Source organism: Mustelus asterias, chromosome 19 (assembly GCF_964213995.1).
Source record: "Mustelus asterias chromosome 19, sMusAst1.hap1.1, whole genome shotgun sequence".
Taxonomy (NCBI): Eukaryota; Metazoa; Chordata; class Chondrichthyes; order Carcharhiniformes; family Triakidae; genus Mustelus; species Mustelus asterias.
The window spans coordinates 71,507,367-71,530,973 of NC_135819.1; the positions used below are offsets into that span (position 1 = coordinate 71,507,367).

The following is a 23,607-nucleotide window of genomic DNA, read 5'->3' on the forward strand; positions in this document are numbered from 1 at the left end:
CTGATAGCCACTGTAATTCACTGAATGTAAAGTGCTTTGGGGCCTTGAATTGTGATACGGCAAAAAAATAATTTGAAATTCTTTAATAAGCGACTTAGCAAATGTGTTCCATTTACATCTGGAATAAGCTTACAAACAAATGGTCGTGAAAAGATGCTAAGTGCCAACATATCAAATGCCTGCTCTCCAAGCATTCTTATAGTAATGCTAAAAACCCTGCCTCCTCTCCTAGTTTGGCCTGGAAATGACTCCTGTCCAAGTCTGAATGTCACCAGATCATCCAAGGATTTGCAATAAACAGACACCATCTTTGTCCCCATCCAGAGAACAAAGATAAATACGCTGCAAAGAAATCCATGCAGGTAGTTTGCATTTGCCATGTGTGAAATGCACTCCATTCCCTGCACGAACATGTGTCCACTTCACAAAATTCAAAAGCATTCACTAGTGGTGGAAATCTTTAGGACCAAAGATATGAAGCCATCTATTCTTCCGATGCATGCTACATTTACCATACAATCAGACTCCTAATTACTCCTATATTTTGTATTCCAAAATGTTATTTTCTGAAAGAAACCTCTCCAAGTATTGTGAACTTGTAACAGTAGTTGGACTTATTCACCTTAGTTATTTAATAATGTTGGGGCGTTTGGCATGTCATCTGGGCTGTACATCTTGTGATTACTTTTTATTGGGTTAAGTGCCTTGCTAATGCTGCCTGTTCCCAATGTACATCCCTTCACCAGTAAGATTCACTGAAGCTAGCCACTAAGGCGGCCCAATTTCTAACCAGATCTTCTCAGTTGCTGCTCTCTGCAGGTCTGGGAATTTACTCTGGACAGGTGCTGGTACCGGAAGTATTGTGGTACATGATACTCCTGGGTCTGTGGTACCAGCATACATACATTGTAGGCAATATCAAAGCACCTTTTAGCATAGCAACACAGCGTTGGGCACTTCACAGGGGCGATATGGAGGTTGAACAATAGAAAAACTACACGCTGCTAAAGGGATGGGATTTCAAGGGGCATTTGAAAGTCTGGGAAGAGATAGTGAAAGGTGGAGTGGGGCAAGATGGATGACTGAAGGCTATGCCACTTGTAATGGAGTAAAGGGATGAGAAAGGTACAATAGAAGATCAGAGGGTTGGGAAATTAGCTCAAGATAGTCAGAAGCTTTTTCCCCAGGGCGGAAGAGTCAATTACTAGGGAGCAAAGGTTTAAGGTGCGAGGGGCAAGGTTTAAAGGAAATGTACGAGGCAGATTTTGTTTTACAGAGGATGGTGGGTGCCTGGAACTTGTTGCCAGGGGAGGTTGTGGAAGCAGATACGATAGTGACTTTTAAGGGGCGTCTTGACAAATACATGAATAAGATGGGAATAGAGGGATATGATCCCCGAAAGGGTAGGGGGTAGTTCAGGCAGGCAGCATGGTCGGTGCAGGCTTGGAGGGCCGAAGGGCCTATCCCTGTGCTGTAATTTTCTTTGAAAGTAGAAGTTAATGTAGGATGATTTGTTTTTTTAAAAAATTGAATTTGGTACATTGGGAAAAACAAAATACACCAACGAATAGGATGCTGTTTGAAGTTAACTATGTATGATGGAGTGCGCAGGCCAGTGTTCTGTAAACAAGCAAAACAAAAGTCTAACTGTAGAATGAAGGAACCAATGGAAACGTAGAAACAAAAAGCAGAAACTGCCTAACTTACACAGGGGGTTAGTCAGCATCTGAAAGACTGAGGTATCGAACCCGGCCTGCTTTCAGTGTGGAACAGCTGGACGAGTGTTGTGCATTGCTTTGCAGCATAACAGCCAGATCAGAACATTAGCTCTTTGTCCCAATTTCAAAGTTGTAAATGACTCTCATCTCAGTCTGTAAATAAGGAAATGGCTCCCAGTTGTTTATTTACATCGCCAGACAAGAAAAGCAAAGATTCATCGGGAAACATCAGCAGTCTGTGTCATACAAGCTTTCCATTCATTTTCTAACAGCAGTCATTGTTTCTTAATGCCATCAGTACTCAAAGGAACCTTACAAATAATGCAAGGGCAAAACGTGACATTCATGTCAAATACAATCAGAATGTTAAGGGAATTGTCTTGACTGTTTCAGTGATAACCACATCCAAGTGTTTAATGCATCACGCTGGTACCAGTCCTCTCGTTCTTTTTCACTCTTGTAAATCCAGGTTCCAATGGGTGTTCTACGTCAACTACATAGGGCTAGATTTGCTGTTTATCAGTAGTGTGTAAGGCATTATACACTGCTGATAAACAGCAATTGCCTATCATTCTGCCCCAAGAGGAAGGTGAAACAGCAAATGAATTTAAAGAGACATCAAACCAAGCCTACAGATTTTACTACATGCAAACTTGAATGCTGACTAAAAAGAGGCATGCTGCCAAAGCTTTTCATCTTGCACTCGTAAGGGTAGCTCACAAGGATTTTGCTACAGTAATGGCGAACAACAATTTATACTGCATGATACAAGTGCTGATTGATTGGCAAGTGGACTCTGATTCATGTAGACGTCACCAGAGAGAATGCAGCACAGAACACTGTCCAGCTTTGTTCAAATTTAAATCGGGCAGGTTGACTCAGATGGTCAAGGCATTGCCCTGCGGAATGAACTAGGAAATGGCTATCACCCAAGCTCTTGTTTAGTTGAAAAAAGTGCAAAGCTTGCACATGTTCCTTCAATCTGCAAAGGACAGGGCTCTGTTCTATGTGGCTTCTATCATTCATGAGCGAGCTACACTGAGCCAAACTGACAAACTTAAATAGGCTTTCAATGCAAGTCTTAGCACCATCAGGATTGTTTAGCAGGTATTGTCCAATTGCAGAATCACATCTAAAGTTAGACACACTATTTTGGGCTTTGGAAGCATAGACTGGTTGGGTACAATCAATATTGCGCCTGTTGTGAACAGCCAAAGGCATGTGCCGTTTGATATGATCCACCAATCATCGGGATATATGGCCTGGCATCATGCAAGCACTGCAATTCATATACAAAACTGCTCATTTGTGTGATTGGCATCCTGTTGATGGAGAATACCACTCGTGTTGCTACTACATAGTAACAAAGTGCAATGGCTGGCTTCACCTGTTGCTCAAATTGTTTGAGACACTTTACCCTTCCAGACTAATCGGAGGCAGACTGGACACTTTTCAGGACCAAAAGTGGTGGCCTTAGACTCATGAGTTTGCGTGATATACAGCAAACAATCTGTTGCATACTACCAACTGACTATTCACATTCAAACTTTTCAGAAGGAACACACAAACTGACTAAACTGTTAGACATTGCTAATTTCAGGGCATAACAGTTGACACAAAAGAACAGCATAAGAGTTGTTCACAGTATTATTCTAATTCCAGACTTACTAGCTCAATCCCAAATACAAAACCAATAATTGGAGGAGCATTAAAATTGGGTTTAGAATAAAAGGAGAGGAAAAAAAAACAGTGGGCATTTGCATGTGTCAAAGCAATTCCTCAAGAAAATATTTACATGGTTGGGCAGTGGACAGCACTGGACAGACGGTCAGCACTTCTCAGACTTAACCTACAGTGAGTTATAAAAGAGAAAACGCACAAGGTGAAAGGAATAGCTCATTGGAAAGACATTCACTGCTCGCTGGTGATCTGGGAAAATACAAAACCAGTTCTCGTCTCCATGCAATGACAGCACGGTGGCACAGTGCTTAGCACTGCTGCCTCACAGTGCCAGGGACCTGGGTTCGATTCCCGGCTTGGGTCACCACCTGCGTGGAGTTTGCACATTCTCCCCATGTTTGTGTGGGTTTCCTCCGGGTGCTCCAGTTTCCTCCCACAGTCCAAAGATGTGCGGGTTGGGTGGATTGGCCATGCTAAATTGCCCCTTACTATCATGTGGACCAGATAGGGCAAATGCATGGGGTTACAGGAATAGGGCCTGGGTGGGATTGTGGTCAGTACAGACTCGATGGGCCGAATGGCCTCCTTCTACTGTAAGATTCTATGGGATTAACACTACATTCTATAAGATACTGAAGGCTAAATGAAAGCAAGGAAGTAAACACCATGCTCCAGCTCAAAATTTAAACAGCAGTCCAATATTAAGACACAGTGGAGTCTGTGCGTTTCCAAAAGCATTCAGTTAAATATAAATCAGTCGTGACCAAGGGACCCATGAGTCACAAAATTTAGTTTTATTGCTCTTCCCTCTGACTTGCAGTGCCTTCATCCTCCACCACAGTCAAAGTTGCCATTGATATCAGCATCTCGGAATAAATGTTCGGAGACTAACCCCGGGACCAGTTAAATTAACAGTGCTAGCACACTTCTATAAGTCAAGGCTGAGAGAAACAAAGCATTAAGTTACTCCATTTTACTTTTCAATAGACCGGCTGCTGCTTCCTCAGATTGGAGCCTTGCACAGTTAAATGGAGCAGCAATTAGTAAGTGAATAATCAGATCATCCAAGCTTAAAGGTATGTTGTTTGATGGTGCCGGCGTTTTGTTTGCAATAAATGTTGAGTTAAAAGTGAGCAGATTTTCACAGTACAACTGTATCCCAGCTCATAGCCGATTACAACATCCTAAAAGAACACGCTTCTCAGAGATTATAAATTTTTAGCCCATTAATTCAAATTTACAACACAACTTATTAGAAGTGTGTAGAATTCAGACTTCTGTCTTACCCATACCAGAGTCCTTCTTTGTGCCGTCAGATATTATTTCCACATGATCACTGTCCACGTCATAACTGAAGAAGTCATTCAGATAAGTCTTTGACCTCTGCCCACCAAATACGTAAAGGCACCGGTTTTTCTGAAACAGAAGAAAATTTGGTTTTGGGGGAAAAAAATCATTGTGGAAAAGCCCACATTCATATGTACAATCCTGTTCCAGGAAGGGAGTGAAGGAAACACGAGCCCAGCTGCTTGTCAACAGGGCTACAGATAAACATCTTATACTTGTACAAATCTAATACAGCACAAGGTTGAAATGGTTCTGGAATTGATAATTCAACCCAAGGCATGAGGCAGAACACACAGCAAAGCACAAATGCCCATCCAAGTAAACGCAAATCAAGCCCCACAGCGATGCTAATTTAAATGCACTCTACAAATAATTCACCCTCAGCATTTCCACAAACCATGGTACCAATCTCAACAGCACTGCAGGTTATGAGAAACAGAAGTCATCCCAGTTAAATTCCTCTTCTTTCCAAATCCAATTTACAAGCAGCTGTTTCAGCGCAAAAGATCTCCCCATAATCCATAAAAAGGCAACTTCATTAAACTCCCTCAAAAAGTCAAAACATCATAAAGAATTATGAAAATGATTTCTCATTAAATGCTGCTTCAAAGGAAATTACTCTATTCGGGTATTTGAGGCAGCTGGAGACAAAATGGTCCGATAAAATTGTTTTCGCAAGTCTGCAACCTCAACTGTGTCTAACTCCCTCAAGTCTGGCATAGCAGCTTCAATCAGTGCCTCCCCACTCTGCACACCCGCTGTTAAAACAAGGTAAGTCAAATGGAGCAGTCCAGAAGCTCTCAAGTAACAGTGCTGAAATCCCACAGAATTGTTTTCAAACAGGAGCCTTCAATACTCAACTCGTATTTAGTATTCCCAGGCTGAAGTACTACCGATTGTTTTCAAGCCATCAAATGAATGCCAAGACTGCAACCGGGAGAAGAAACTGGGGCTTAAGAGCTGTTCCCTGCCATTTTCCTAGATATTGCTTCATTATTGAGAATGGAGCTGAAAATCATACATTGTCAGCAAAGAACCCTTCCTACACTCAAGTTCAAAGGGAGCACCACTGATGAAACAACTGTAAATGGCTGGGCCAGGGATATTCTCTTGACAAACTCACAACAGTGATATTGTGGAGCTGTGATGAATGGCATCAAAAATGATATCATCCTTCCTTAGATCACATGAGGCATCCTGCAGCAAGCTCAGTACAAAGGCAAACTATTGATTTCTTTCACGGATACAAATACAGCTGATTAACACCTCTCAATACCATAGCTCACCATACCTCTCAGTCACATTGCAAAAACAAAATACAGGAGCTTCCATACACCATGTGAAAGAAAAATATATTCTACCTTGCTGGGTTGAAAAGCATTAAGTGAATGCAACCGGGTGCAAACGTCTTGGCAGAAATTGCAAGTGCAGAAATTCAGGCAGCTGGCTTCGTTGTTAAATGCCAAAAACATATTATATAATGAAAATAAGTCAGAATGAGTGGAATATCTATGATCTCAGATTTCTCCAATTTTCACAGCCTACATTCTGCTCTTTGTACACACCTAAAGAGTAGTCAAAGAGTGAAAATGCCAAAGATGATTAGATTTGTTCATGACGGGATGTATTTTTGTCACAGGCCAGAAATTATTCATAAGAAACAGAATTTATTAACTTACAATGTGAAGATGCGCAAATTAAGATACTGCAATCCACTATCAGATGTATATATTTTTGAAGGTCACTTCAAACAAACAGCAAGTCTTCAAACAACATTTTTGTTCATATTGCAATTGACCTCTGATCCCATGTTAACATGTCACTGCAAAGCCAGTGTTCAACACAGATGATCCATGTTTGGCGACATTGCTGGGGAATTCAATATGCAACAATTTCCGTGGCACTGGAATCCAACACATTTATAATTGCCCACAGGCTTTCGAGACTGACAGCATCAAGGAGGATACACCGACATAAAAGTCACAATGAGCCACAAGAAGTTTCCCAAAACACAAAGTAGTTAATCCTACACTAATGCTTGGCTGTGTAACAGTAAAATCTTCATTGTTTAGCCTATTGGAGCAGGTTTTAAATGGAATTGGAAAGTACTGCAACTTTATAGCTGAGAACTATGAGTATCAAACAATGCAATGCTACTCAGAGATTCCTAGCTGAACTGTACTTAAGGCATTATTGAAATTTTTTGGATGGTCCCTCTGATCTGTGGATTCCTGGTTACTGGTATGGGTGACGGTCCGCCCTTAGACAGACTGCAGTCAGACTCTGGCACTGCTTAAAACAGGTTTGGTTAGCACACAAATTGGTCAGAGTGGGCATGTTGCTCCTCAACAGTGTGTGCGCCAATGTCTGTCTCTCTAATGCAGATAATATACTTGGGTGGAGGTAGAGGGTTCACAGAATGGCTAAAGCAATCTGTTACATCGATGATGTATCACTGATATCATGTACTAGAATCTCTCTTTAGAGATGGAAAAGATATTGAAGATCTGAAATTCTGATGAATCTGGACGATGAAAGAGAAAGTGACAAAATCCCAGGAGTTTCAGGAAAAGAAACAGCCTGCATGGGAGTTTCCAGTGGAAATATTCCGCCTTCAGGATTCCAAAACAGACTGATGTCATTGCTGTTTGTGCGGTTTTACTGGTAGGAACATTGAGGTTGCAATTATCTCGTTGACAGTAATGTCTGTAGTGAAAAAATAAATTTGGCTCCCGTGAAACTGAGATGCTTGAGGAGTTATAAAGTAATATTTAAATACAGCTGTTTAAAGTACTCAACTGAGGATTGTTATAAGTCCAGTGTCCCATAGTTAATTAACATGAAGTAAAAATCTCCACTGCCAAGCTTAAGAGCGGGCATTAAAATACTTACAGTATGAAAAAGCATGCAGTGCCCAATCCTAGACTGTACATCCTCTGGTCCAGCATTGCATGAGTCTTCCCGAAGTAGCTTCCAAGTATTAGACAGACAATGGTAAGCAAAAAGTCCACTGAATTGCGGTTCATTAGCTCGGGTGTCATCAACATTTCCATTGCAAGTTAATATCCTTCCTCCAAACGTGTAAATCATGTGTTTCTCAGAATCCATGCACATCTAAGAAGAAGAAATATTATTTTTGATGTCAGCTTTATCAGAATAAAAATTAAGTCAGCTGCATGTTAGCTTTAATCCTGCCCCCATAAAAGTAATTTAGGAAGCTTGAGTTAGTTTAAATCTTTGAAGGAAGGAAGAAAAAGAAACAGGTTATCTTAGCTCATCATAAGCATGCATGCTTGATTATGAATTAAATTACATTCGTGATGGCGAAAAAATAACCTCCCTGTGGTTACTTTCAGATGAAGAAAATGGAGAGATCTAAGATTATAAAAAACCCTTAGAAAAACAGACTTTTAAGTGAGGCTTAAAACTGACATTTATAATGAAGACAAGCTAACAAGAGCTAGTAAATAGAGTTTCCACATCCCAGTGTATCATACCTGATGATCAAACACCAACTTTGGCCCGCCATCAGTAGCCGTATCTTCACTTAACAGTGTCCATTTATTAGTATCTATGTCATAGCGATAGAAGTCACTCTTCAGAGACTTGCTATTCCTCACAGAAGAATCTAAGTAACGACCCAGTGTGTATATCTGTCTCCGTGTTGTGTCAATACACATCTTGTGGCAAGACCTAGCACTTGGGCCACTCTAAAAAGAAAAATGAAAGAAGGGATGGCAAGTTAGAGGAAAAGGACTACGAAATGCATTTTAAATAACACAAGCCATGATGTGGAGATGCTGGCATACTGACTGGGGTGGGCGCAGTAAGAAGTCTCACAACACCAGGTTAAAGTCCAATAGGTTTATTTGGAATCACGAGCTTTTGGTGCGCTGCTCCGAAAGCTCGTGATTCCAAATAAACCTGTTGGACTTTAACCTGGTGTTGTGAGAATTATCATAAATAATACAAGTTCGAACAACAATATGCAAGCCATCATCTTCAAACATGGCACTGCAATATTCCAAATAACAGGTTGAAAATTTATTCATAGCAACCGCTGCAAAATAAAATACAATTGCAATTGAACCTACAGTACTTCTTTCATGAATACTGACATTCCAGAGTACTATTTGGAGTAAACTAATGAATGAAACAGCTGCAACTATCACTGATCCCTTATTGTTCAGCGCACACGTAAAATATTCCTTTAAAGCCAACCTGATGTCTTAGTACCTTTCAAAACATACGATATAATGTTCGCATTCATCAGGGCAATAATGGTGCGACAAAAAGCACTGAACATTTCAAATAATGATTTCTACCTTGGTAGGTAGTTGTTTAATGCTTATTAGTATTCTTGCTTCAGATTTTCTTGCTGAATTAGTGGCCTTGGTCATGACTACCATGAAGGTAACTGCTTCATACTGTACAGAAATTAAACTGGAAGCAAGCACCTGCTGATTCACCACCTTTGATTTAATTTGTCACATGTATTAACCTACAGTGAAAAGTATTGTTTCTTGCACACTTTACAGACAAAACATATCGCTCATAGAGAAGGAAATGAGAGAGTGCAGAATGCAGTGTTACAGTCATTGCTTGGGTGTGGAGAAAGATCAACTTAATGCAAGGTAAATCCATTCAAAAGTCTGATGACAGCCAGGAAAAAGCTGTTCTCGAGTCGGTTGGTACGTGACCTCAGACTTTTGTATCTTTTTCCCGACGGAAGAAGGTGGAAGAGAGAATGTCCGGGGTGCGTGGGGTCCTTAATTATGCTGCTGCTTTGCCGAGGCAGTAGGAAGTGTAGACAGAGTCAATGGATGGGAGGCTGGTTTGCGTGATTTGCCTCTTTCAACTGATCTGAAAAAACATGGATGAGGGTTTGAGCGGCAGGTGGCTGGTGGGAGGACCAGGGCTGCAGAATGTTTTAACATGTGCCTCAGGGGAGGGCAAAACCTAATTTTAACACCACGTCTGAAAGCACCACCACTGTAAATACAATACCCCCTCCAGTGAAGTAATAATCTAAATTAGGGCCCATACATCTACATCGTGGCTATCGTGGTGCAATTTGGGCTTAGTTGGCCTATAGTTTCATCTGTTGTTACTTTTTCTTTGCCATGAGGAAGTCTGGAGGAAGGATCCTCGTGTGGCACAACATCAACATTGTCATCTACGTGCTTATCGAGTGTTCCCACAATCAATCAATCCAGAGTACATTTTCAGAAGAATATCAAAACTTGCACAATATATTTAAACTATTTAGACTGATATATCTATCTAGACTGAGGGCAGCACAGTGGCACACGGGCAGCACAGTGGCACACAGGCAGCACAGTGATTAGCACTGCTGCCTCACAGTACTAAGGACCTGGGTTCAATTCCCAACTTGGGTCACTGTGCGGAGTCTGCACGTTCTCCCCATGTATGCCTGGGTTTCCTCCGGATGCTCCGGTTTCCTTCCACAGTTTGAAAGACGTGCTGGTTAGGTACATTGGCCATGCTAAATTCTCCCTCAGCTACCCGAACAGGCACTGGAGTGTGGTGACTGGGGAATTTTCACAGTAACTTCATTGCAATGTTAATGTAAACCTGCTTGTGACACTAATAAGTAAACTTCAGGCTTTATTTCCCTTTTCGCTCTGAAAAACAAAGTGCATAGGCAATGCAAATCTATTTGCTTTTCTTAAAAGGAGCAATTAATTCCATTACTTCAGAAGAGACTAATAATAGCAAATCTTAGGATAGCACACAGGTCTGCTCAGCATGTGTGGAGATGAGTAAAAATTTTTATATAAACATTTAATTTACACGGCAAACATGTCTTTATAACTCAATGAACCTTAGAACAACTAACAGTTAGGAATTATTTCCACACACCATGCCAGGATCAAATCAACTTTAAAAACTCAACATGACAAAAAGAGTGAATTGCAGCTTAACCAATTAGAAAAAGATTATTGCTTAATCTGAACTGAATAGGATGAGAATTCTACGCATGCCCATGATCTGGTATCTCAATGATACACAAGACCTCAACACAGTTTGCATGAGGAACTAGTTTAACAATTGCAGGTGCAATCCACTATTTATATTAAAAAGCTGCATCGGCAATAGCACCAATGAAAAGTGTGCAATACCACCTAGTATTAGCACCAGTATGTTGCTGGATGGGAGGCAGTGACTTTCATTAACATTGCAATGCTTTTGAACAACCCCTAGTCAGGGACAGACCTGTAACCGCATGTACTACGTAGCCCAATTTGCTCCCTAAATGCAACCAAATTTGAGTAAGTGTCTATAACCGTACTGCAAGATTTCTCCCTCATTTCAAATTATGGCATGACAATATTATATGCCCACCATTGCACTTGACTGAAATTCCACAGCGACGCCTGGCTAAAGTTATACCCAGTGGTCTTTTATGTTTTTAAGTGCGGGACCTTGATGCTAAGCAACATACTTTGACTTTGGCACTTAGTACTTGACCACACATAGGTCAGGGAATAGTAGACTGTTAGAGTAAAACTTGTCTGGTCTCATTGCACACCAGCATCAAATTTTCCATTGCATGCACCAACCATCCTTGCGGTATAAGGGACAGTCAATTTAATGCTACCGATTTTGGAAAGTTTCTGTTGTGTAATTGCATGAAAGACTTACATTTATACGATGGCTTTCATGGCCTCAAGTCATCCAAAAGCGCTTCAGTCAATTAAGTACTTCTGAAATGTAGTCACTGTTCTAACTTAAGAAATGCAGCAGTAAATTTGCACAGACTGAGCTCCTACAAATAGAAGTGTGGTATTGGCCAGGTAATCTGTTTTTAGCAATGCTGACTGAAGAATTAAATTTGGCTAGGACTAGGAAGGGGATGGAAGCTGCCTAAATTAATCTCACAAAAGATTTTGAACTAATTTCCAGCACTGATGTGAGAGAGGGGTAGGGAAGAGGGATAGCTGGAAACAACTTTACTATCCATTTTAAATTTAAGTTTTTTAAAGTTTATTTGTTAGTGTCACAAGTAGGCTTACATTAGTTCTGCAATGAAGTTACTATGAAAATCTCCTAGTCGTCACACTCCCTGTTCAGGTACACTGAGGGAGAATTTAGCACGGCCAATGCACCTAACCAGCATGTCATTCAGACTGTGGGAGGAAACCGAGAACCCGGAGGAAACCCACGCAGACACGGGGAGAATGTGCAGACTCCGCACAGACAGTGACCCAAGCCGGGAATCGAACCCAGGTCCCTGGTGCTGTGAGGCAGCGGTGCTAACCACTGTGCCACCGTGCTGCCCCCAATTTGTGAAAAAAACTCAGTGGTTTACTTGCATTCAGTCAGTCCTTACAACATTCTGTGCAAAATAATCATGTAGACAATACATTGTTGTTTTATAGAATCACCAAGACAAACCTGTACTTACAAACAAAGAACACAGTGAAGCAAGGTCACTTGTGATCAGCCTGTTGGTTTGAGTTGTTGCTACAACAAAGTTATAATCACAGGCAAATCAGACTGCCATTTGAAGAAGATGTGAAGGTGAGCAAAGAAACCAAATCAGTGCTGTTGAAGCAATGCTACCAATATTGCTTTCCAAACCGTTACCAAAGTACAGGAAGAGTTTAATGAGGAGAAAGGGAAGGGGGAGAATGGAAGAAACCATCAAATTATTAACACAGCAGCTTCACAATTATTTAGGTCAAGTGCAGTTGGTGTTTTAGTAAAGTTGTATGAGTTTCGTAACCATTGGAGATCTAAAACCACGAAGTTAAATTTTGGATGGTCGCAGACTCAATTCAAGAAATTAATTGCATTATGTACTGTACTCAAATGAAAACTCAATAATCCAAATTCAAGTCCTCAAAGCATGCAGTTGTTTTAAAGAGACTACGAGCAAAAGGACAGCACGCTTGCTGTGCTTAGGAATTTGACTAATCGGCTGGACTATTTCCCGATAATGGTGCAGTTATTTAGTCAGCCACTAATATTCTTGTGTGATGATGGAATGGAAAAGCAGATCAGGAATAACGATAAAATAACATTCACGAAAACGAGCCCTGTTGGCCAAGAGTCCTGACCAATAAGTATCGCTTAACCAAAATCACTAAAACAGGATATCTGGTCCCAACCTCATTGCTGGGATTCTGCTGTCTGCAAATTAGCTGCTGTGTTTCCTGTATTATAGTGATGAGATTTCAGAAGTACATCATTGGCTGAAAATGTTGTGACATCTTAAGAACATGAGAGGTGCTGCATTAATTCAAATTATTTCATTAATCTTTCACCTTTAGTGTACACTTTTAATCATTATTTGTCCAGGCACCATTAATGATTGAACACAGGCATTTTTATGTTTCAGTATTTTTGCCAACATCTGAAATGTTGAGTTATTGGCAGACTTAGGCCTGATGGTGGAGCCCAAGCATTATAAACACCAGCAGTTCAATTGAGAATTTGCAGCTGTCCTGATGTGGGCATCTGATGTGGCCTCCTCATGCTCCTATCTTCTATGTAACTGCGCTGGTCATTGTGGCATGAGACCAAACACATAATCTCATTTGAATTTTAACCCCAGTTTGTCAATTAATGGCATCGAGCAGTCCTGCAACTGAGAATCAAGGCTTAACACTGAAGTTCATCCCTGAGATTAGTTTTTGAGGTGGAGGGGGAAAACATGAGTAAAGATTTGCCAGGGTTCTTGCCCCCCACTCCACCTCCAATGAGAAAAAAACCCTGTGGGTGAGTCTTCCTATAAGTAACTTGGATCACCTTAGAGTGTTGGGGGACTGGGTGGGTCAGCTGGGGGGGGGGGGGGGTGAAAGAAGAGAGAGAGAGGGGGAGAGAGAGAGAGACAGAAGCAGAAAGCGAATTCCCCATTGGTTCAACCACTGGCTTGGGCTGCCATTAGTCAGCATATTCAGGACAACAGGGTGAAAAATATCCAAAGTTAGCAAATCTTTAAAAGTTTAATGGCTTCAGCATTTGCCATTGATTGACATCAAACAATTTAATTGCTTGTGAACAGTGCCAAGAAAACACTAGAAATGAAGTGTTCCTCTCTCCATCTGCGTTATGCAAGATGATCCAGGATTTCAACCAGGCAAAGCTAATGGCCCTCCCCGACATTCTTGATCAAAGGATTCTATAAGCACTTTTGTACACTAAAATCTAGCACCACAGGGACAGAAAGGAACCAAGTTTTGGAAATAATTATCCTACAATACAAAATACAGTACTGAGCTTTCACTCTTCAACTTGAAAGAATAGTTATTTTAAAATCCGCTCTGACAATGCTTTAATGGAGCTTTATACAAACAGAGGTGCTCAGAGTAATCCTTCAGATCCTTGGTTTAAATTCATCAGCTTGTGCTGAATTGCCTGAGGCAGTCAGGAGTGTCAACACCGCTCCTCTATTAGGATAGCCTTAAAAGTTTTTTTTTAAAATCGGGTCAGTCACTAAGGCTGAGCTAAAGCACATTCTCCCTCAAATGCCACCCACTCGGTCCCAAACTTGCACCAACGGTGGAAAACATAACTCGCTTAACTTAAAAAGTAAGTACTACAAAGCTCTTGAGCAATTCTCACTCAATTTGTGAGCCATTTCCCTTCATAAACTTTTACATTCAAAAATATTCTATTCAGCATATATACCAGGGTATGTCCTGATACAATGTGCGCCATTTTTAACCCACGCAGACACGGGGAGAATGTGCAAACTCCGCAAAGACAATGACCCACTGTGAGGCAACAGTGACAACCACAATGCCACCGTGCCACTTCACTTTTTCAGACATGCAAATAACAATTGCTGCAGAACTTGGCAAATTTATAAATTTGCAAATTAATACAACTGTGCTCCATCATTGAATGCCAATGAATAGACGTACCCTATCTTGCGGTAATGTTGAGGTCTGTTTGCAGCTATTATAAAGACAAATTTACTAATCTCTTTCCTTCAATCTGCTGAAGCCTTAAACTTCACGTTCGGAGGCAAATGTAGCTTTACCACGATCCGAGAGACAAGTAAAAGAACAACAAACTTACATTTATGTCTTTCATGACCTCACGACTTCCCGAGATGCTTTAGTGAGTAAAGTACTTCTCGGAAACATGCTAACTGTTGCAATGTAGGGAATGCGGTGGTAATTTGCTCGCAACAAAGTCTCTCAAACCGTGGTAATGATCAGACAATCTGCTTCAGTGATATTGGTTAAGGGATAAATGTTGGCCAAGATATTTCACTCTTCTTCAAAATTGTGTCATGAACTCTTTCACATCTGTCAGAGGGCAAACGGGGCCTTGCTGAAATATCTCATCTGAAAGATAACACTTCAATTTTATTCATTCCTGAGCTTTCTTTGCTACTTTCCACATTTTGTTCGACACAGGAGATTCCTACAGCAAATAGGCATTTCTTAAGAGACCATAAGATATAGGAGCATAAATATCCCATTCGGCCCATCGAGTCTGCTTCACCATTCAATCATGGCTGATCACCTCAAAACCATTCTCCCACCTTTTAACCACAACCTCTGATCCCCATACCAATCAAGAACCCCTCTATCTCTGTTTTAAAAACACTCAATGACCTGGCCTCCACAGCCTTTTGCGGCAATGAATTCCATAGATTCAGCACCCTCTGGCTGAAGATTGACATGATTTCAGATGTACATGCTTCGCAAGAACACAATTCTGACTAGTGGTCTGTACCCAAGATGTTGGGATTGTCTTTTCCCTTTTAAGGTGATGTCAAATTTGTGCAAAGCAATTTATAGGTTTTGTTCCTGTATTTACAATCTCTTCTGTCAGAATGCTTTCCATGCATGTTAACTGGCCTTCCTTGACCACTTTCAATTTTCTTTTAATGAATTTCCAAAGCCTCATTAAGGCAACCTTTATACAATCACCCACACATTTCCATTTCTTTAAAACACTTAATGGCCTTTTTGCTGAACTTAAGTCCATCGACTCTTCTGACAGACTTTAATATTCCACATTATTGATTTTGCCCGTTGTTCTTGTTTTCCATTTCATGCAGCCCATAATGGGTCTCTTAGCACCACACTCCCAGTTCTGGTAGAGGAAGGATATATTGGCCTTGGAGGGAGTGCAGAGAAGGTTCACCAGGTTGATACCAGAGATGAGGGGTGTTGATTATGAGGAGAGACTGAGCAGATTGGGTTTGTACTCATTGGAATTTAGACGGCTGAGGGGGGATTTTATAGAGACCTATAAGATAATGAAGGGGCTGGATAGGGTAGAGGTGGAGAGATTCTTTCCACTTAGAAAGGAAGGTAGAACTAGAGGGCACAGCCTCAAAATAAAGGGGGGTCAGTTTAGGACAGAGTTGAGGAGGAACTTCTCTCAGAGAGTGATGAATGTCTGGAATTCTCTGCCCACTGAAGTGGTGGAGGCTACCTCGTTGAATATGTTTAAATCACGGATAGATGGATTCCTGATCGGTAAGGGAATTAGGGGTTATAGGGATCAGGCGGGTAAGTGGAACTGACCACTTCAGATCAGCCATGATCTTATTGAATGGTGGGGCAGGCTCGAGGGGCTAGATGGCCTACTCCTGCTCCTATTTCTTATGTTCTTATGTTCTTATCTGCATTTCTGGAATTTTCTGTTTTTATTTCAAGTTTACAGCATTCGCTGCCCTATTTTTCAGAGTCTTGCCACTCCCAAGTTCTCTTGATTGGTAATATTCTCGACTCTGATTCAGAATGTTGCGTGTAGATTCAAACTCTATTCCCAGACAACAGCACATTACCTACGTTGTCAGTTCAGTGCACTTCTAAGGGTGTTATATGCTGTCGGGGTGCTGTTTCTCAGATATTGTCCAACTAGATAAGCGTGAAAGCTCCCACAACACTATGCAAAGAGAAGCAGCAAGTTCTTCCAGTAACCCAGTGGATCTAACTCCAACCAGCACCACAGACTAACACATCTGCTAATTGCAGGACCTCGCTGCAGTCAAATTGGCTGCAATGCTTGTCTACACAATATAGACTACCCTTCAAGTGTAATTCATTGGTTGTTAAAAGCTTTGGGATTTCCTGGAGACATAAGGCACTAGATAAATGCCAGTTCCTAGCTTCCCTTACATTGACTATGGCAAGGTCTGCAAGACATAACAGGCTACAAGATGAAGGCATGTAAAATCGCCAGCTCCAACGCACCCCTCCCTGATGAGCTCAATGCATTCTACGCCCATTTTGAGCAAGAGGTCAGTAAAAGCATGACCTCCACCCTGGAAGCCTTGGATGAACCTGTATCGGAGGTCATCATTGCAGATGTCAGAGCAGCTTTCTCAAAGTTCAACCCATGGAAAGTGACTGGCCTGGATGGGGTACCCGGACGGACACTCAGATCCTGCACATATCAGCTGGCGGAGGTATTCGCAGACAGCTTCAACCTCTTTTTACAACAATCTGAGGTCCCTATCTGCTTCAAGACGACGACCATCATCCCAGTACCAAAAGAAAAGCCAAGCAGCGTGCCTTAATGACTATCGTCTGGTGGCTCTGGCTTCCATCATTATGAAGTGCTTCGAAAGGCTAGTCATGGCACGAACCAATTCCAGCCTCCCGGACCTGCCTGGATCCACTACAGTTTGCCTACTGCCGCAACAGATCCACAGCAGACACCATATCCCTTCCCTGCATTCAACCCTAGAACACCTGGATAATAAAGACACCCATGTCAAACACCTATTTATTGACTACAGCTCAGCCTTCAACAACATTATTCCTACGAAACTAATCTCCAAACTCCGTGGCCTGGGCCTCGGCCCCTCCCTCTGCAACTGGATCCTGAACTTCCGAACTACAGACTACAATCAGTAAGGATAGGAACAACACCTCCTCCACGATCATCCTCAACACCTGTGCCCCACAAGGCTGTGTTCTCAACCCCTTATGACTGTCTGGCCAAATTCCTCTCCAACACGATTTTCAAGTTTGTTAATGACACCACCGTAGTGGGTCGGATCTCAAACAATGATGAGACGGAGTACAGGAAAGAGATAGAGAATCTGGTGAACTGGTGCGGTGACAATAATCTTTCGTTCAACGTCAACAAAACAAAGGAGATCGTCATCGACTTCAGGAAGCATAGTGGAGAACATGCCCATCTACATCAACAGGGACGAAGCAGAAAGGGTGGAGAGCTTCAGGTTTTTAGGTGTCCAGATCACCAACAACTTGTCCGGGGGCATGCCGACACCATAGTTAAGACAGCCCACCAACGCCTCTACTTTCTCAGAAGTCTAAGGAAATTTGGCATGTCTGCTACGACTCTCACCAACTTTTACAGATGCACCATAGAAAGCATTCTTTCCGGCTGTATCACAGCTTGGTATGGCTCCTCATCTGCCCAACACCACAAGAAACTACAAAAGGTCGTGAATGTAGCCCAATTCATTACACAAACCAGCCTCCTATCCATTGACTCCATCTACACTTCCCATTGCCTTGGCAAAGCAGCCAGCATAATTAAGGACCCCACACACCCCGGACATTCTCTCTTCCACCTTCTTCCGTTCGATAAAAGATACAGAAGTCTGAGGACACGTTCCGACCGACTCAAGGACAGCTTCTTCCCTGCTGCCGTCAGACTTTTGAATGGACCTACCTTGCATTAAGTTGATCTTTCTCTACACCCTAGCAATGACTGGAACACTACATTCTGCATTCTCTCGTTTCCTTCTCTATGAACGATATGCTTTGTCCGTATAGCGTGCAAGAAACAATACTTTTCACTGTATACTAATGTAACCCCCTGCTGACCACTATATGGGGCTACTATTTAAAGATTCAATCAACAGGATCCCAAATTCCTAGCGGTTGATGTTGATTTGGCTAATTCCCTGTTTACCCATAAATGTCAGTACTGTAATCGGAATATCAAAAATAAATTTAATAACAATGTAATTAACAGACATAAAACAGTGAGCTCTGATCTATAACCGTTGGGGCCCATCCGTTGGTGCACACATGGGGAAACTCATCCTCAGTAACACATTTGTAGACACTGTTCCAGTTGGATTGTATAGTCCCCACCAGTTACTCACGACACACACACACAGTCCAGAAGAGACACACGTGTGGAAGATGATGCCGCAGGAGGCAGAGGTGCCGCGAGCTATCCGTGCAGCAAAGTAGGTCGAGTGCGCTGAAGGCTGTCCTCCTCGGCAGTAATGAAAAGAACAGGCAGGAGAACGCCTGGCTGCCTCTCACTCCAAACCGAATTCTCACTGCCTTGAAAAAGCTCTCTCTCTCCACACTCCCTCTTCAGCTCTGCCTCTTCAGCTCTGCAGCTGCTTCACTTCCTGGCGCCTTTTTGTCCTCCCGCCCCCAGAGCAATCCCATTGGCCCAGCCCACATCACTCAACCAACAGCATCCTGTTCACAGCACCCGCCCGGCAAACAAGACACTGAAACCCACAAGGGACAAAGAACACTGGTAAATGTCTTCCCCACAAATTTTCCTCAGTCCCTTACACTAATACATGCGGCAATAATAAATAAAATCAAAATTCGTATTTTAAGCAAAGGGCTTATAAAAAAAGAGCTACTGAAGCTCTTGGCTCAGAATAATTTCTATCATCACTGGTATGTTGTGTGTGAACTCCTATGTTGCCAACTGGACACATGCACCAAGAGCACAGCCACGATCAGAGTTGTCACGGGAGCTGCTGAAGGAATTACTAAGTGAGCTGGCCCATAACCTTTTCTGTTAGGACTGCCACACTGGGACAAATGGAAAGAATAATTTTGTGTTACAAATCTTGAATAGGCTTCTTTCTCCTTTCAATTATTTGCCTGCATCAGTCCAACATTTTGATATTAGCAATCAGGTACAGCAGTAAGACACAACTATGTGAGCAAGTGGTTTGTCAGCAATTATCATTTAGCAGCAAGTGGCATGCCGCAAGTCCAGACAATTGATGCAGGTAGTTGCAATGGAAATTAGGCAGTGAATTTAATTTCCCAAGGTTAGAAACCGCAACTGTAATTGCCGCGAAGAATTATCGGCTGTACCAATGCTTAAAGATGCAAAACTTCAAAACTATTCAAACTACAGCAAGAGTGTAGGAAAAATCCTTTGTGAAGATTTTCAGATGACCCACACCAATCTAATTGGTAAAGTCACTAGTTTGTGGCAGGTCAAATGCACATTTTACATGGAACTCCCCCTTGTATAAAAAAAAAGAATTGTCAATTTACTAGCTGGAATTGAATTTTAAAAAGGCTAAAGCCACATTCCAATTGATTACTTCAAAGCACAAAGATGGCTGCATATTTACATCACTGTACTTTCTATATTGTAAAGCCACTGACATGGAGAGAGGGGCAACAGAGCATGACCAGGACCAATTGCCTTGAAAGAGTATGAATGGGAGCCATTCCTTAACCCATTCGGAAAGCATCCAATCACCTGGATACTCAACTTGGTGGAAACAAACTATTAGACCGCCAACTCTTGGGCAATAGGGCTCTGGCTATGAAAGGAATTTGCCCAGACTTATTCTAATCATATAAACCAGGCAACTTGAATCCACTAGCCATTACCATACTTTGGTCACTGTGCAGTTACAGATAGGGTCATGTGACAAGCCAGCTAACCCTTCACATGTTTAAGCATTTGTTTTCTCTGCAGACCAGAGCACAAGAAAATTAGATCCTGAAGAAGCGAGACTGAGTAGCTTCCCTCTCGCTCTCTCTATCCAACTTCCAAGTTTCAAAGCCGGTTTACTAATTTTTGACTATCCATGTGCCGTAGACAGAGTTTTAATAAACTCAACAGCAGTTGTTGCCAGGAGAAAAGATAAACCACCTGCCAACATCTTCAAACCCCTTGATGCTGAAACCAGCAGGACCAGCGAGCCCAGCCTGCATCCACCCAAAACATCAGCCCACGATAACCAGATCATTTTTAATATTTAGTAGATTTAAAATATCGTTTAATCTACCCACTGCAGTACGGTCAAAGTAACACCAAAGCAGGGATCAAGAAAAAAATGGTACTGCAACTTTTGAAGTCGAGATGCCAACTGGGCAGCACGGTAGCACAGTGGTTAGCACTGCTGCTTCACAGCGCCAAGGACCCAGGTTCGATTCCCGGCTTGGGTCACTGTGTGTGGAGTTTGCACATTCTCCCTGTGTCTGCGTGGGTTTCCTCCGGGTGCTCCGGCTTCCTCCCACATCCTGAAAGATGTGCTGATTAGGTGCATTAACCCGAACAGGCGCTGTGGTGACTAGGGGAATTTCACAGTAACTTCATTGCAGTGTTAATGTAAGCTTTACTCGTGACTAATAAATAAACTTTAATTTAACTTGCTGCTCAATGGCAATTGGGACCCTATGGGCAATTCTAACTCGGCTCACGCGGAGCATGAAAAGTGGCAGAGGTCTGTTTCTGTGCTGTAAATTTTTAAACTAGACGTTTGCACTGCACAGAGGTACAACCGAACTTTTAACTTTTTCTTTTAAATTGAACAAAGCACCTTTCAATTGAGGAGGAACTTAAATACAGGCAGGAGAGGCTGAAATTGTCCAGGATGGCAGAGTTTTCGGAGAGAGTCCTGTTGGCAATCAGCCCATGTTGACAGCACTGCTTAAACACAATGGACCAAACACAAATTTCAGGTCAGGCCCTATGAACGATTTGCAACTAACACCCTCAGAGGGACCCGACCCGGCCACCTCAGTAAATAACTTAATTGCACTGCAGATTTGGGAACCTCTGCATTACACCGCTTCTGTTTCCAATTGAACATTTATTCGACGCAATTGCTACCCAGCATTATTTCCCATACAAAACACTTACCTCTTTCTCAGTATCTCTAGATATACAAGTCCATTGGTTTTCTTTCACACTGTATGCCCAGAAGTCTGCCAGATCTTGTGTTCCATCCCATCCACCAAATAAATATACTGTTTCTGCGAAGGAGAAAAGTCAATATTCAGAGATTTTCCACAGGAATTTTTCACCCACGTTTCTGCAATCCAGTCTCAATGTTGGCAACCAGTTTTATTCTGGGGATGTCAACTGAATTGACAGTTTATTCACTCAAGGATTTCAGTGTTAATTTCATACGGACTTAAATGGCAAATGTGACCATGGTAGATCCGACGGATTTCTCAGCAACTCACCCAAACGTCAGTAAACACTACTGACGTCAACTAATGTTGACTCATGAAGGATCTCCAGACTTTTACCGTTGAAGGTCAAGTGCAGATTCCCTCAAAACTAGTCCAACTTGGACTGCCTCAGTGACTGGACACAGAAGATTTCATACAGTACGAGTTTGTTAATTACAAAATATTATTTTCTACAATTTCCAACATCTGGCTAACAATACTCCTTTGCAGGGGATGAAGAAACTGGTACGGTTTCTAGTGCGAGGATTTATACTAACAAAAAAGGCAATGCAAAGTTAAACAAACCAGTGCCTGTTTAAGGATTACTGCAGTGCTATAGTCTTCCCTTAGTATGATCTTGAAATGGACTTGGCTGTGCAATCCAAGTCTTGAAACCCTTAAACTTAGTTAATCTACAGGAACAGGGGCAGAGCTCAGAAGTGAAATTACGTTTCTTCATTCAACATCAGTTCCATTGCTAGGGAAGGGACTCAAATGGCAAGTGAATTTCCTATGAAGCAGAAGCCACAAAACCAAAGGCATCTGTTACAAGTAACTAATTTACGGTTCACACTAATATATTAGAAGTAATGTTTGGATCAAGCTTTTTTAAAAAATGGGATAAATGCAACTAAAGCAGGTGAAGACTATTACACTTAAAAGGTTGCGGCCATGTTGGCTTGAGGGCTTCACAGCTAGAAAGATAAGATCGCAAAACAGCAGGTGGCCTTACTTAGCTGGAGAATTTGTTTTGGGAATTAAAGCTGCAATTAATTTTAAAGCATTGAGAGTCCTGGAAGACAATGTTGTCATGGAGATTGCGGGATGAGCTTAAGGACGTTCCAGGATTTCAATATCCGCCCCCCCACCCCCGCCCCCGAGGGAATGAGTGTCCTGCAGTGACGAGAACATAGAACAGTACAGCACAGAACAGGCCCTTCGGCCGGCAATGTTGTGCCGAGCTTTATCTGAAACCAAGATCAAGCTATCCCACTCCCTATCATCCTGGTGTGCTCCATGTGCCTATCCAATAACCGCTTAAATGTTCCTAAAGTGTCTGACTCCACTATCACTGCAGGCAGTCCATTCCACACCCCAACCACTCTCTGCGTAAACAACCTACCTCTGATATCCTTCCCATATCTCCCACCATGAACCCTATAGTTATGCCCCCTTGTAATAGCTCCATCCACCCGAGGAAATAGTCTTTGAACGTTCACTCTATCTATCCCCTTCATCATTTTATAAACCTCTATTAAGTCTCCCCTCAGCCTCCTCCGCTCCAGAGAGAACAGCCCTAGCTCCCTCAACCTTTCCTCATAAGACCTACCCTCCAAACCAGGCAGCATCCTGGTAAATCTCCTCTGCACTCTTTCCAGCGCTTCCACGTCCTTCTTATAGTGAGGTGACCAGAACTGCACACAATATTCCGTGCCTTAAAGGTGCTGTTGTTAGCAGGCTCCAAGCAACAATGGTGCTTGTTCCGTGTAGTTAGGATTCAGGAGAAATTCCAGGAGCCATTTGATAGCTCTATGCAGTTATGGCTCAGGAGGAGTCCTGGGAGCTGAGAAGATGGCAAAAGGTCACTTGCTGAATAGCATTGGGCTCAGGAAAGGCCATGCTAGCCATTTGCAGCTTGGTGTAGCTGGGGAGATTGGAACTTGACGAAATCCAGAGACAATGCCAGCTTCAAAAGAGTTGAAATTGTG

The 23,607-nt window shown here is 42.2% G+C and overlaps 1 protein-coding gene across 3 annotated transcripts in view; it reads right to left on the reverse strand.

Annotated features, from left to right (window-relative positions):
- mkln1 (muskelin 1, intracellular mediator containing kelch motifs) overlaps positions 1-23,607 on the reverse strand; it is a 162,050-nt gene that overhangs the window by 44,372 nt on the left and 94,071 nt on the right. For 2 of the 3 annotated variants that reach the window (XM_078235843.1, XM_078235845.1), the window contains exons 9-12: positions 21,585-21,697; positions 8,243-8,455; positions 7,638-7,859; positions 4,685-4,814 (exon numbers count right to left, since the gene is read on the reverse strand). In XM_078235843.1, the coding sequence (XP_078091969.1) occupies positions 4,685-4,814; positions 7,638-7,859; positions 8,243-8,455; positions 21,585-21,697 (678 nt within the window). The remainder of the gene's footprint in view (positions 1-4,684; positions 4,815-7,637; positions 7,860-8,242; positions 8,456-21,584; positions 21,698-23,607) is intronic. The other variant, XM_078235844.1, reaches the window with a different exon arrangement.